Source organism: Octopus bimaculoides, chromosome 23, assembly GCF_001194135.2.
Source record: "Octopus bimaculoides isolate UCB-OBI-ISO-001 chromosome 23, ASM119413v2, whole genome shotgun sequence".
Taxonomy (NCBI): Eukaryota; Metazoa; Mollusca; class Cephalopoda; order Octopoda; family Octopodidae; genus Octopus; species Octopus bimaculoides.
The window spans coordinates 11,438,296-11,453,401 of record NC_069003.1 but is presented as its reverse complement, the minus strand read 5'-3'; the positions used below and the strand labels follow the sequence as shown (position 1 = coordinate 11,453,401).

At 37.1% G+C, this 15,106-nt stretch overlaps 2 protein-coding genes across 2 annotated transcripts; one reads left to right on the top strand and one right to left on the bottom strand.

Moving 5' to 3' along the window:
* Window positions 1-3,461: 3,461 nt before the first annotated feature.
* Window positions 3,462-4,704, bottom strand: LOC106872631 (RNA transcription, translation and transport factor protein). The gene has a single exon (XM_014919690.2). The coding sequence runs from the start codon at window positions 4,596-4,598 to the stop codon at window positions 3,849-3,851; it is 750 nt and encodes a 249-aa protein (XP_014775176.1). The 5' UTR covers window positions 4,599-4,704; the 3' UTR covers window positions 3,462-3,848.
* Window positions 4,705-7,916: 3,212 nt separating this feature from the next.
* On the top strand, window positions 7,917-14,572 carry LOC106872630 (protein unc-50 homolog). Its single transcript, XM_052976089.1, has one exon. The coding sequence runs from the start codon at window positions 8,024-8,026 to the stop codon at window positions 8,867-8,869; it is 846 nt and encodes a 281-aa protein (XP_052832049.1). The 5' UTR covers window positions 7,917-8,023; the 3' UTR covers window positions 8,870-14,572.
* Window positions 14,573-15,106: the final 534 nt, after the last annotated feature.

Genomic DNA, 15,106 nt, shown 5'->3' with positions numbered 1-15,106 from the left:
ACACCATTTCGAGCGTGGCCGTTTTCGTGCGGGTGACACGTAAAAGCACCCACTACACTCTCTGAGTGGTTGGCGTTAGGAAGGGCATCCAGCTGTAGAAACTCTGCCAAATCGGACTGGAGCCTGGTGTTGCCATCCGGTTTCACCAGTCCTCAGTCGAATCGTCCAACCCATGCTAGCATGGAAAGCGGACGTTAAACGATGATGATGATGATGATGAATATAAACAAACACCACAAGACTTCTAATGCTGCTCTTCCGGAGAAATTCAGAGCAGTCAATATTTTTAGGTGAAAAAAGTTATTCTGTGCAATGTCACATACACTAGGCTTTTTTGGATAGTCTTCAAAAAATTCAACATACATTATAGGTACAAAATTTTTTTTGCTTAATACTTGTCTGAATAGTCAAACTTTCCTGTGAAAAAAATGGATTGTTCTTGTAAATGTTCAAAATTTGCAGCTTAGGTATTTCATAATTTCATGGATGGCCCAAAGGCTGTCATAAAGTTGAGATAAGTAACATCCATCCAGGAGAACTGATATACAATTCAGGTGATGTCTTCAAGAAATTTGATGAAGAGGCAACAGTAGCTGATGTTAAGAGTTTTCAGATGACAGAGTCCAGGTTGAGAGAGATTTTGCTACTTTTCACCCATTACCTTCCATAATTCTATTAACTGGAATTTTTTTTTTATGAAACTTTGATTTCCAGCATAAAACAGCCTTAGAAACACGCTGGAATGACCAAAATAACATTTTAAATAGAAATAAGCGAGAATATTGGGTGAAAAATTAGCAAACCTCATTTGAATATCAGAGAAATATACCTAGTAGATATAGCAAGAAGGTTAGATATGTGTAAATATTGACAGATAATTAAGAAATTTGTAATTTTTAAGTGATCTCATATGAGATCACTGGTAGGTAATGGGTTAAATATATCCTGATCCAGCAAACCAGTGATCAGAGGACTTCCAGCCATGGATATAATTTTTTTGCAGACAGTGCATCTAGGACTTCACTGTCCCATTTCCCTTCCTAATTTCCTAATTCTTTTTCAAAGGTTGGGTGTGATCTGGGTACATTCAGTTGTTATTTTCAGCATACTGAATAACCACTTGGGGAACCTTCTCTAGTTTAACCTTTTTGTTACTAACTTTGAAAATAACCTAGTAAAATAATTTTGTCCTCATTAATCTAATATTTGGAATTCATTAATCCTTTAGCTGGCCCAGGCAATCACCCCCATGATCGTAAGACTGTGGTTCTGATTCCTAGACTGGATGCTGCGCTGTGTTCTTGAGCAAAACACTTCATTTCATATTGCTCCAGTCCATTCTGCTGGTAAAAATGAGTAATCCTGTGATGGACCTGACATCCTGTCTAGGAAGGAATATATACACCAGAGAAACCAGCCCTATGCTCCTTATGGAGTAATGTGGACTAGCCATTGAGGCAGACAATAACTGAGTAATGTACTCAGCCTAGAGACTCAAACATTAAAAAAAAATATTGCAAACAAGGATTGAACTGGTGACCATTGTCAAGTTCCTTCAAAGCAAAACACAACTCTACTTGACTGACCAGTTCCACTCCCGTTTCATGTTGGAGAAGCAAATAAGGGCATTCAGCTGTTAAGAATATTTTCTCTAACAGCAGAGAGATCCCTCCTGCTTCTATTTTTTAATTTTTTTTTTATGAATTAATCAGAAGAGTAATTCCGTAAGAACCTTTGGCAGAGTTTCAGAGAAGACTGAACCACCTCTTGAAAAATAAAGAGCACTTCATTCAATAACAACATTGGTATCCAATTCTTTTGCCATCACCATCTTTTTCTTTAAACTTTTTTTTATCTTTTACTTGTTTCAGTCACTGAATTGTGGCCATGCAGTGGACCACCTTGAAAGGTTTAAAGTTGAATATATCAAACCCAGTATTTTTAAAGTGGATTAATTATTTTATGCTGAAAAGCTCCTTTATGGCAACATAAAAGAACAGTAGTGAGAGACAAACCCACACACACACATGTATATATGACGGGCTTCTTTCAGTTTCCATCAACCAAATCCACTCACAAGACTTTGGTTAGCTTGAGGTTATAGTAAAAGTCACTTGCCCAAGGCACAACACAGTGGGACTGAACCCAAGGTCACATGTTTGGGAAGCAAGCTTCTAACCCACACTGCCACAGTTTACAATTTTATCACAAGACAAAGTACATTAAGCATCGATCTATGGTGACCAGTAAGTGTTTTAAGGGTCGTGAGTTCAATAAAAGATTACATCCATGGAGAAATGATTTTAGTTTAGATGTATTTAACAACATTCAACAGGGAGAAAGCACTTGGGTCTGTCTCAAGCAAGGAAATAAACAGTGTTGTGGTACAATGTGCTGGCTTTTTTGCCTTATTTTTCAGACTGAACCACCTCTGAAAGAACAAAAAGCAATGATTCAACCACAAAATACATAACTAAGATTAGGCAAAAACAGCTGTGATTATCTCGTTACTGCATGTGCCACCCTGAACTGGAAGCATCCAAATTAGTCTTGTGGAACCCATTTCATGGTAATGTAAGAAGAGGCAAAAGTCATCACACTTACATGGACAACTTGATTGCATACCCTGGCCTGGAATGTATCCAGGACTTCGAGGCAGTGATGATGGACCGAGAAGTGTTATAGGTGGACTCTATTGCTGTGGCCCCTGTTGGAACTCGGCCATAATAATAATAATAATACATAACTGTCATGATCCCTGATAAATATGATCAATGATGACAAAATACCAATGCCACAAACCCGAGACAGGTCTGCACGTCATTGTGGTACATAGATTTTTTTTTTGCATCTTTGGAGGTATGTGGGAGTCCTTTTCCATTTGATTTCATAATCAATGGTGTGACGAACTGTTTAGAAAGTGAATAAAACAAAACATTAAGAATGCAAAATCTTATTGCTACTATTACAACTGTTTAGTTTTAGAAAATTGATAGACTTTTATCAAGTGATAGCGGCCAAATTAAATTAACATATATATACATATATATAATATATGAGTATATGCATATATATGTACATACCTTCATCTACATGTATATATAGATGCATATCTGGGTACATGACGTTGCAAAAAAAAAAACATGGTCAAAATGATAAACAGGGTACAGAAAACACACAGGCCACATAGAGAACATTTCCTTCATCAGCTGCCACCATTATAACACTGACGTTTCGAAGAGTTAGGGAGTTTATATATATATATATATATAAACTCTTTTAAAAGAAGGATTCGAATTTTTAGGAGATTAAATAAAAATAAGCTGCATTGTTCATACCTTAAATGAAAACACACACACAAAAGAAAAAAATTAGCAACAAAAGGAAACATGGTATCTGATTCCACGGCGCCCAAATAAGGTTCTAATGAACAAAACGAGGAAAAAAAAGAAAAGGCGAAGTTGTTTTGCTGGAAAATACTTTGTGCTGTCTTTAATGGAAATTTTCTTACATAGCAGGATTTATCTAAAGAAAATCACACACATAAAAGAAGATATTAATTAACAAAAACTTCAAACACACAGAAATGTGCGACGTGTATGTATGTAATAATGATAACTTGAAATTGAGTGTTTGTTGGGCTGGAGTTCAATAGATACCTTTGATAGATAAAAGATAAAAGAAAAAAAACCAACAATATTTCGGTCATCTTTCCTTGTATTGTATATGTTTAGGGGGGGGGGGGTAAAAAAACAAAGGTATTCAAGGAACAAGTGTCACAAAGTAAAGTAATGACAGGCACAAGAAAAAGTAAAACAAAGAAAATGTGTTCCTTTGAAAGGGCCATTTCAAGCCCTACCTACTTTACCAAGCCTAGTGTCAGTTTTGGGGTTCGCCGTCAAAGCTTGTGCCCCTACAATAATGCTATTAATGTTAGTTTGCAACTCACGGAGTTCCTTGATGTGCAGCAGACGTAATACTTTAGCAGCATCGTTCAATATGTAATCGCCAGCATCGAAACCTAGAACTGTCTTGTCAATTGGGATATGGTCCTTAGGGTTGCCTGAAAAGTTGCTTTTGGCAAGGGCTTCCTTGGAGAATTTTTCCTGTACCAGAATACAGATGGCTTTTAGCTGTTCCAGGTGATCGGGATGGGGTGGAATCTGCAGTAACATGGATAGAGATGCGATGCCGGCTTTAAAATGGGGGTCGTTAAAGTCCAAATTATCGAGAGGGTTCGAAGACTGGGTCTTTCCGTCAGCCTTCAGTCGTTTCACCGAATCAGCAGTGGCGACTTTGTACTTTTCTAGGTTGTCGCCGTATTCTAGACGAACGGCATATCCCAGCAACCAGTCCATTACTGCAGAGGTATCCTCACAGTTGTAAGGGCAACCCAGCTCGGAGATATAATTCTTGAAGGCTTCTGGCCATGTGTCGCTCGCTGTGTCACGGATTGCGTCGCGATCGGAGATCTTGTAATGGCGAATCTTTTGGTCTTCTAGCCAATGGACAATTGCTCGAATGCACTTCTCGTCCTTGATGTTAAATGCCTCTGGATTATGATATTCCAAAGCCAATAGTTTCCGCCTGAAAGACATTGTCGATGGATAAACAAACAGATAATTCGCCGACGACAAATAAATGACAATATGGCGGACTACGGAACTGCTGCTACCATCTGGTGAGCGATCGATGTTGCTGTTCTAAGGGAGAGCACTTTTAATATAGACTGACTTCAACGTGCGTTCCACCTCCCTATTTGTAGTCTACCCTTTGAAATAATCAGACCTGTGTTAGGATTAGGTTTAGGGTTTAAGATTTGGGTTAGACTGCACAGGCTGTACGCCAAAGAGGCACCGGCACAAGATTCAGAAATATTGTGGGATTAGGGTATAAATGAATGCAGAATTCTGCTTTAAGCACGCCATAGCTTTATTATTTTAGGGAACTTTCAGAAAATGTTTGCGAATTTGTTCTACACACAGGAATTCATACTATTATGCAAAACCCAAGCACACAAAAAATGTTGGTGCGTGACTTAAAGGCTGATATTTTTAGCACAACAATACGTCAGAGGGACAAAGAAACGAGGAAGGTATCAGGTTGTCGTGAGATGTGCTAAAAATAGCAGCTAAATAGCCTTTAAATCACGAAAAATAATTTTTTTGTTTTTTCATAGTTGTATAAATTCCACTGTGTAGAACACGAATTTGCAAAAATTTCCTGCAAATTCCAAAAAATAAATAAGTTATGAGGTGTTATATGGGGTACTTAAAAACAGAATTCCACTTAATCAAGTACACCTACTTTTGTTTTGTCACTTGTAATGGTAGTGGATTAACAGAATTGTTAGAGTTTCAGGCAAAATACCTAGTGCATAACAGTATTTAGTTATGGTTCTTTATGTTTTGGATCCTTGCTTTTTCAAACCAGTCAGTACAGTATTCTATAATGCATTGGAGATGTGACTAGAATTAAAACAGAAAACAACAAAACCCAAAACTGAGGAAATATTTCCAGTACATGAACACCTACAAAAAGAACACTAAGAAGAAATATAATCTAAGAAATTTTTGTATTCAACTATTGGTGATGTCAGTGGATAACAAAAGAATAAAAAATAACATGAGAATTTTACGTTTTGGCAATTAGAAATATAGAGAAATATACTGACAGTAGTTCATATATCCCAAAAAGAAACACATTCTTAAAGCATTAGAGTATTAATGTATTTTTTTAGGAAGTTAATAGTATGAAAGGCATAGTTGACTTCCGTAGACCAATTTGATTAATTTAAATATTGGTTCTTTTTTCTTCAAACAGGAAAGTTTTCTACTTTAGGTTGAAGGAGAAACAGGAATTGAGGTATTTAATGCAAAAAATGTTTTTCTTTTTTTTACATTAGTTCAGACTACAAGATTGTACAGGGAGCATACAGTTCTTGCTTGGTTCCTATGTCAGTCCTGGGTCCCAGAGAACTGAAAGGCAAAAGGATTTGAAACCAGAATGTAGAAAGATGAAGTTCAATACTTCTAGTTAATTACTCTGGAGTATTAATGCCAACTACTTTACAGAATGTAGTGGGTGCTTCTTCCTGGTACCAACACGAGTGAGGACACCATATACATCACAAGACCTAAAAAGTCCCATGATCCTTGAGTTTTAGAAAAAATTACCACAACAAATCTTAATTGTAAAAAACCACATCTGCAAGCACCCTCATAATCTTTTAATATCCACTTTGGGTCAGACCATCTTTGCAACAATAAAATTAAATAAAGAGGTGCAGGTGTAGTTGTGTTGTTAAGAAGTTTGCTTCCTGACGAAATGGTTTGGGATTCAATACCACAGCATGGTACCTTGGGTAGGTGCTTTCTACTGTAGCCTCAGGCCAACCAAAGCCTTGTGAGTGGATTTGGTAGACAGAAACTGAAATAGGCTTATTATATATATAATCATATACATATATAACAACAAAGATACGTATATAAGTCTGACAAAAGTGGCATCAATTTTCTAGGTAGTTCCATTTTTCTCAACTTAACAATGACCCAGTTGAATAAATTTATCAAAATGAATCTATAATGACTGATACAGCTGTAAGTAAAATTTACTACAACAAAGAAAAATATTTAACGGCATTGTTTATGCCATATCTTATATACATACGAGGTGGGGGTATTGAAAAGTTCCTGGCGTTAGGGATATCATGAAAGGCCTGGTTGGGGGGGCCCAACCATCTAAGTTCTTTTACAGGGCTTAAGAAAACTGAACGACTGCTTCAATAAGTGTCAGCCCCGGGCTGACAAAAAACTTGTGAGTGGATTTCTGTCTACCAGATTATAGTGGGGGACATTTGCCCAATGTGCTACACAATAGGACTGAACCTTGAACCATGTGGTTGGGAATTAAACTTCTTACCACACAGCCACTGTGCATTTAAACTGAAAGAAGCCTGTCATATATATGTATGTGTTTCTCCCTTCTTGCCTTGACATTACAAGATAGTTGTACAAGGGGCTGTTGAATAGTTCCTAGCTTTAAAGGTATCATAAAAGGTCTGGTTGGAGGCCCAACCTTCCAAGTTCTTTTACAAGGCTTAGAAAAATCGAAGGACCGCTGCAATAAGTGTGTGAATCTAAGAGAGGACTATGTTGAATAAAATCATAATTAACTGATCCTCCTGTATTTCCTTTTACCCAAAGCCAGGAACTTTTCAGCACTCCCTCCTATCTACCTACCTGCCTACCAATCTACCTATCTATCTATCTATCTATACACAGATAGACAGATAGATATATTTGTTTATGTCTCATAACCTATCATTTCAGCAAAAGAGACTAATATTATGAAGTACTAGGTTTAAAAAACATTGAGTACTGGGGTTGATTTATTCAATTAAACTCTTTGGGGTGTCCCAGCATAGATACAGGTAAATGACTGAAACAAGCAAAAATAAAAGATAATTTAAAATGTATGTTCCCCACCGACTTTGTTTACTTATAACTTCCAGGAAAATTGATATGTTTTAATGAAATTTTCTACAAATACGCTTCAGATGAAGTAGATACCGATTATATCAGAATTTGTTGTGAAAAGCTTTTCTGTAGGTGAAATGAGGAGTTTCGGAAAATTCACACGAGGGAATTTTCACAACACATTCTGATATAATCGGAATCGGGGGTGTAGGAATGCCCGAATGTCCTGGATTCCTATAAATAGAAAAACTCGATAATTATGAATTACTAATAAATTATATACGGACTTATTAATATATTTGTGTGTATTTAGAATCAGAGAGGGATTTCCACAGTGAGTTGGCACGAAGGAGGCCCTAACCACCACCATCGAAAGAGAAATCAAACTACTTTTATAAGAGAGTTATCTACCCTTCACGGAAGTAGTTTTAGTTGTTTTTTTCGGCTGCCAAGTACTTCCGGCAATATGGCTGTCGTGTGAAACGTCACCTCGTAGAAAAAACAATTCGATATCATTGATCTTGTTTATTTAATGTAAACTGATTATGCAGCCGTTTGGTAAAGTTCCACTCTCTCCTACACCTTCACCCAAACCTCAACAATCGCCATTCGATGGTTTTAGACGGTCAACTTCTTTAGAAAGTAATTCGTCAACAATCAGCCAAGAAAATGGTTTGGCCAGACTGACTGCGGCTGCCAAACGGAAGAAATATTTTCGGAGATTGTTTAAGTTCCGTCAGATGGACTTCGAATATGCTTTCTGGCAGATGATTTACCTGTTTGTGTCTCCTCAAAAAGTTTACAGGAACTTCCAGTATCGTAAACACACCAAAGATCAGTGGGCCCGCGACGATCCTGCTTTTCTTGTTTTGCTGAGTTTCTGGTTACTGGTGTCTTCTATTGGATTTGCTTTTGTTTTGAAACTACATTTCGTTGGATTTCTAAAATTTATTGTGTGGGTAATTTTTATTGACTGCATCGGTGTCGGTATATTGATCGCGTCTTTGTTATGGTTCATTACAAACCGATACCTTATCATTGCACCACCCCGCGGTCAAGATGTCGAATGGGGATACGCGTTCGACGTACACCTGAACGCCTTTTTCCCTTTACTGATGATATTACATCTCTTCCAGCTAGCCTTCTTAAATTCTGTGATAAACTATGACTTGTTCCTGTCCAGACTGTTTGGTAATACACTTTGGCTTGTTGCTATCGGATACTACGTCTACATAACTTTCCTCGGTTATAGTGCGTTGCCATTTCTCAAGAATACCCGCTCCCTGCTGTATCCAATGACGTTGCTAGTGTTTATATACTTCCTGTCTCTCATTGTTGGTTGGAACTTCAGTCATGGTCTCTGCTATTTCTACAAATATAGGGTGCTCTGAAGAAATACTAGCATTCATCCATTCTTTCACGTCTCTCTCTCTCTCTCTCTCTCTCTCTCTCTCCAGCACTTGTTTCCTTTAAAACTGCCAAACAATTCTGAAAACTCTGGCGTTTTCTCTTCTATCGGAAGTGAGAAAGCGAATTTAACGAAAACAACTCATGTTAAAGTAAGAATTCTTATCAAAACATCACTGAGTATGTAAAAAATAATAGACACAAACAAACAAACAAACAAACAAAAACTCCCATCTCCATAATTTACTAAACTTTCCTTGATTTGATTTTTATCCTTTCCTGTTTTATCTACATTTCTTTCCTATTTCTTCCTTTTCATTTTCCTCCGTTCTTTTTTATTTCCTTCCAAACTTCATCTCTGTTGGATTACCAAACTTAGTGTAACATCCCTTCCCCCCCCCCCCGATCTACTTTTCTACTTTCACCCCTTTCTCTTCTATCTCACCTGCTTCTAAGATAATTCTTCAATTTAATTTAAACCGCAAGAATGAAGTGACTAAACCCATTCCAGTTTTCATAGTTTCATCACTGAAACTAACATATATATATGAAGGGGGTGCTGTAAAGTTCCTCGCTTTAAAGGCATCACAAAAGGCCTGGTTGGAGGCACAACCTTTCTAGTTCTTTTTACAAGGCTTAGAAAAACTGAAGGACCACTGTAATAAGTCTGTGAATCTAAGAGGGGAATATGTTAAATAAAATCATAATTAACTGATCCTCCTGTACTTTCTTGTACTCAAAGCCAGTAACTTTTCAGCATCTCTCATCATATATATATATGATCTGGGGGTCCAAGTGTAGAGAGTTTGTAAGCTTCAAGCAGTAAGTGGCTGATATCAAGAACAGAATGTGGACAGTATATGATTAGATACAATAACAATTTATTGGCATTGAGAGTTGTACACTTTTTTTCTCTATTGAAAACTGGCTGACTTAGAAATTCTGTGTAAGAATGTAATCTTCATTTAGGTAAACACAGCCTGATGATTACCTATATTGTGTAGAATTTACTGCATAACAATTGTATTGTGAGCTTCAGCTAGTTAAGAAACATATGTAACATGCATTTTACATGCTCTACTCCTATTTGGATATGTGTGTGTGTGTGTGTATTTGTTCATACATAGTCATACAATATAGTATATATTGTATGGTAAGTATGAGAAGCTGCATCTGGCCAGCTTCAGTGTAAAACGGAGAATATTTGGGTTGGATATGACTGGTTTAAATGCTAAAGGGTTAAAAAATGAATTAAAAAAAAAAAACTGAAGCAATTTTATATTTTTGTTATTGTAGAACTAGGGTTCTCAACCATTTTTTTTTTTTTTAAATTTATGGACCCCTTTGATAACTATTTTATTCAGGTGGACCCCAATAGCCATTCGATATTTAAACCGGCCACATCTGGACCAAATATTCTGTTTTATGTTCAAAACTGATCAGACCCAGCCTCTCATACCTACCCTACAATGTTAGTCTAAAAATAAACAATTGCATCATCAAAATCTCAAGGCTACAAGATATTGCAGAATAATTTCAAAAGAATGTGAATAAATAAGTGTTATGTTTGATAGAATAAGCTAAATGCTAAAGGGTTAATAACTAGTTTTATAGACATTTCTATCAGAATTCCTATTTTGTTTTTCACACATTAACTTGTATAGGTTGAACTATGTAAACTGTTAGAGAAAGAAACCTAGTTGTTTCTTGCAATACACAACAATACATAAATTTAAAGCAAAATGTTTCCAGCAGCCCTTAAAATACTATTGTGGACTCCCAATTTACTATTTTGCTATGTGGACCCCCCAAAATCTTATATGGTCCCTAGTTGAGAACCACTGTTACAGAAGAAAGAAATAGAAACATTTTTATGATATGGGGATAGTCCATTCTGTAAGTGGCTATGTTAGGAAGAGTGTCCAGCCATAAAACCCTGCCAGAACAGACAGTGACGCCTGGTGCAGTCTTCTGCCTAGCCGACCCCTGTCAAACCGTCCAATCCATGGTAGTATGGAAAAACAGACGTTAAATGATGAGGTGGGATATTTGATTAATGGCAAATGACACCTTCAACATTCCACAGAAGTCACTTCCAGAGATGAGTTTCTGAAAAGGTCCTTAATATTGCAAGCTTGCTTTTATATATATTTCTTAATGGGCAAAAAATTGACAAGAATCAATGGTGCACTGGAAAAAATGATACATGCTATTTGTTTCGGCTCTTGTCTTCTACAATGACTTTGCCTTTCATCCTTTCAGGGTCGATAACATAAAGTACCCGTCAATGATAACAACTAACCCTATTCCCCTCAACATTGCTGGCCTTGTGCTTAAATTACAAGCAATTATTATTATTTTTTTTGTTTTTGCTTTTATTTTTGTACTTATCAGAATATTTCAAGAATTTATTATCAATTTCTAACATTTTTTGTACAAATGAATATAATGAAGACATTATTATTGCTTAGAGTAGATCACCCATGTCTTTCTTCTGCATTCAAAACCATTCAAGGGTTAACTTTGCCCTTTAACCTATCCTGGCACAGTAATAAACAGGGTGGGAGTGGAGAAAGGACAAACCATACAACTATGCCCCATTCATCTTATAAACTTGGTTTTGTAAGATAAGTGGTGCAGTGTTTCATTATCTCCAATGTCTGCTGATGTTAACTTTGTCTTTCATCCTTTTGGTGGTTTGATAAAATAAATACCAGCCAAGTACTGGCATCGATGTAACTCCCACCCACAAAATTTCAGGTCTTGTGCCTGTAACCTTTTAGCATTTAAACCAGTCAATATCCAGCCAAAATATTCCACCCATTTTATGTTCAAACTGGCCAGATCCGGCCTCTCACACCTACCTTACAATGTCATTCTAAAAATGAACAATCACATCATTGAAATAATCAAAGCTACAAGATAATGCATTATTTATTCAAAATAATGGGAATAAATAAGTATTACATTTAACAAAGAAATCCAAATGTCAAAGGGTTAACTGTCCACTGTCCAGTCTGCAGGTTCCACTAATGATGGTGATCATGGTAGAGACAGAAAACGGTAGATTTGGTTGTTTCCCTTCAAAAGTCTTCAGTTGTAGTAGTTTAGTAAAAAGTCGTTATTTCTTTCAGACTGTAGCCAACACCATTTGGTTGCTATTTTCAGCAGGTCGACTATAGATAAGCTCATGGAAATTTAAAATCATGATTTAAAGTTGTTGTTGTGCTTCTTTAGTCGCAACTCAACCCAGAACAAATTCATTTATGATGAAAAGCATTGTAACTCTGACCATTGTATTTTTCTTCTCCCCCCCCCCCCACACTCCTCAGACATAGTCTATCTTGGCTTCCACTACCAAGTATGTTATATTTCTTTTTTAAGATAACAGAATATATTTTAATGGAGACCTGGCTGCTATCATCATCATCATCATCATTGTTTAACGTCCGGTTTCCATGCTAGCATGGGTTGGACGATTTGACTGAGGACTGGTGAAACCGGATGGCAACACCAGGCTCCAATCTAAATTTGGCAGAGTTTCTACAGCTGGATACCCTTCCTAACGCCAACCACTCAGAGAGTGTAGTAGGTGCTTTTATTTAACTCTTAATAGCAACCTACTTGAGACTATCCCTAGTTCTATGACACAAACTCCCTCGTTTAAAGTGATCTAAATTAAAACCTTTCATCAAAGTTTACTAAAGTCATTATTTTCAAAATTAATTAAGACAAAATTATTGTATTTCTAGACAGATATGGTAGCAAAAAAAAAAAAATTCAGACACCAGGTTAACAATGATAAAGTTATTTCACGAAATTTTTTGTTATTTTCAAAATTAATTAAGACCAGCATTAATTAATGTGTTCTGCAACTCACCTGAGACTGGCCCTCATTCTTTGGTAGTTTTTACTTGTTTCTATCATTAGACTGGCTGTGCTGGGGCACACCACCTTGAAGAATTTTTTATTGACTGTATCAACCCCAGTACTTATTTTTATAAATCATGACATTTAACCTACCAGTCTCTTTTGCCAAACTGCTAAGTTATAAGGATATAAACACACCAGCACTAGTTGTCAAGCAGTGATGGTGGAAGACAAACACAGACACAAATATATATATACACACATATATATATATGAAGGCAGCGAGCTGGCAGAAGCGTTAGCACGCCGGGCAAAATGCTTAGCGGTATTTCATCTGCCACTACGTTCTGAGTTCAAATTCCACCGAGGTCGACTTTGCCTTTCATCTTTTTGGGGTCGATTAAATTAAGTACCAGTTACGCACTGGGGTCGATATAATTGACTTAATCCGTTTGTCTGTCCTTGTTTGTCCCTTCTGTGTGTAGCCCCTTGTGGGTAGTAAAGAAATAACACACATATATATGAAGGGCTTTGGTCGGCCCGAGTCTATAGTAGAAGACATCTTGCCAAGGTGCCACTGTGGGACTGAACCATGTAGTTGGAAAGCAAGCTTCTTACCACACAGCCACGCCTACAAACTTCCTGTTTAAAAGTGATCTAAATTTAAAACTTCCCATCAAAATTTCACATTAATCTATGTTTCAAACATGAGGTCAACATTGTTCTTCATCATTTGAAAATTGAGACAAAAGCAGTACATTTCATTGCAACAGAATTTTGGTAACTAAAGGACTAAAAGGCTGATTCAAAGACATAAAATGTCCTTCATTGTCATGTGTGATTTCAGGTTTTGAACTATTCTCAACTTGGTTGTACTGTTATTAACTTCAGAGAAAGGACCAATATCACAATGTACCATTCCTCTCTAAATATGTTTTGATTTAATCCTCATATAACAAACAACTCTGTGGAGGCGCAATGGTCCAGTGGTTAGGGCAGCAGACTCGCGGTCATAGGATCGCGGTTTCGATTCCCAGACCGGGCGTTGTGAGTGTTTATTGAGCGAAAACACCTAAAGCTCCACGAGGCTCCGGCAGGGGATGGTGGCAAACCCTGCTGTACTCTTTCAGCACAACTTTCTCTCACTCTTACTTCCTGTTTCTGTTGTGCCTGTAATTCAAAGGGTCAGCCATGTCACACTGTGTCACGCTGAATATCCCCGAGAACTACGTTAAGGGTACACGTGTCTGTGGAGTGCTCAGCCACTTGCACGTTAATTTCACAAGCAGGCTGTTCCGTTGATCGGATCAACTGGAACCCTCGACGTCGTAAGCGATGGAGTGCCAACAACAACAACAACAAACAACTGTCCTCTTTCAATCAACTTTCAATAACATTTGTACATATTGGGTGAAATACATCTTGATGACATGTAACAGAAATCTACACCATTTCAAGTATTTCTTTGAGTGAAATCTTCATTAACAGTGTGCTATTATCATCTTCATATTTCTTTATACTGTCACCACAAAAACTGCTAATCAACAGTTGCAGTCAGGGTTTGAACTGGCTGGTTATATCTGGCTACTGGGTGTTAGCCAGCAGCATGGAACAGTAAGATGTGCATTAAATTATTGTTACCACTAAAAAGGTGTTCAATAATTTATAATTTCTTTTCTGAGTTTATCATTTGAACTTCATTATAAGGGGTTACTAATTACATATTGTTTTATAGTTGTATATATACAAAGAAAATGTATGAAAAAATTGTTATGTATAGTTTATTGAAATATATAATAAAATCATATAAAATGGAACTTTTATTTCTTATATTATTTATAAATTACATAAATATATGCCTATCATCATCTTTTAACATCCGTTTTCCATGCTGGCATGGGTTGGACGATTTAACCAAAGCTAGCAAGCTGGGGAGCTGCACCAGGTTATGGTATGATTTGGCTTGGTTTCTATGCCTGGAGGCCCTTCCTAACACCAACCATTTTACAATGTGTACTGGGTGCTTTTAATGTGGCACTGGCACAGAACTCTTGCAGGCTGATCCTCTTCATCAGGGCATGCGGCCCTAACATTTCTGTTGTGAAGGACAGGTCATTTTGAGTACATCAAGGTGCCAGGTAACAGTGTTCTGAAGTTGTCCTTCATACAAGGGTGAGTCAAAAAGTAATACCATTTTGTTTAGGACAGGTATAATTACCAACAGAGGAACATGTATCATACATCAAAATGAAGCTGGTCCTCTGTGGATCACATCCCTACTTCTCAACATAGCCACCGTTTCTCTCAATAGCAATGTTCCTCCTTCGAATGAAAGCATGTATCCCTGCCCC

Bases quoted from the DNA above. Each gene is read 5' to 3' on its own strand.
- LOC106872631 (XM_014919690.2), bottom strand. From the start codon at position 4,598: ATGTCTTTCAGGCGGAAACTATTGGCTTTGGAATATCATAATCCAGAG.
- LOC106872630 (XM_052976089.1), top strand. From the start codon at position 8,024: ATGCAGCCGTTTGGTAAAGTTCCACTCTCTCCTACACCTTCACCCAAA.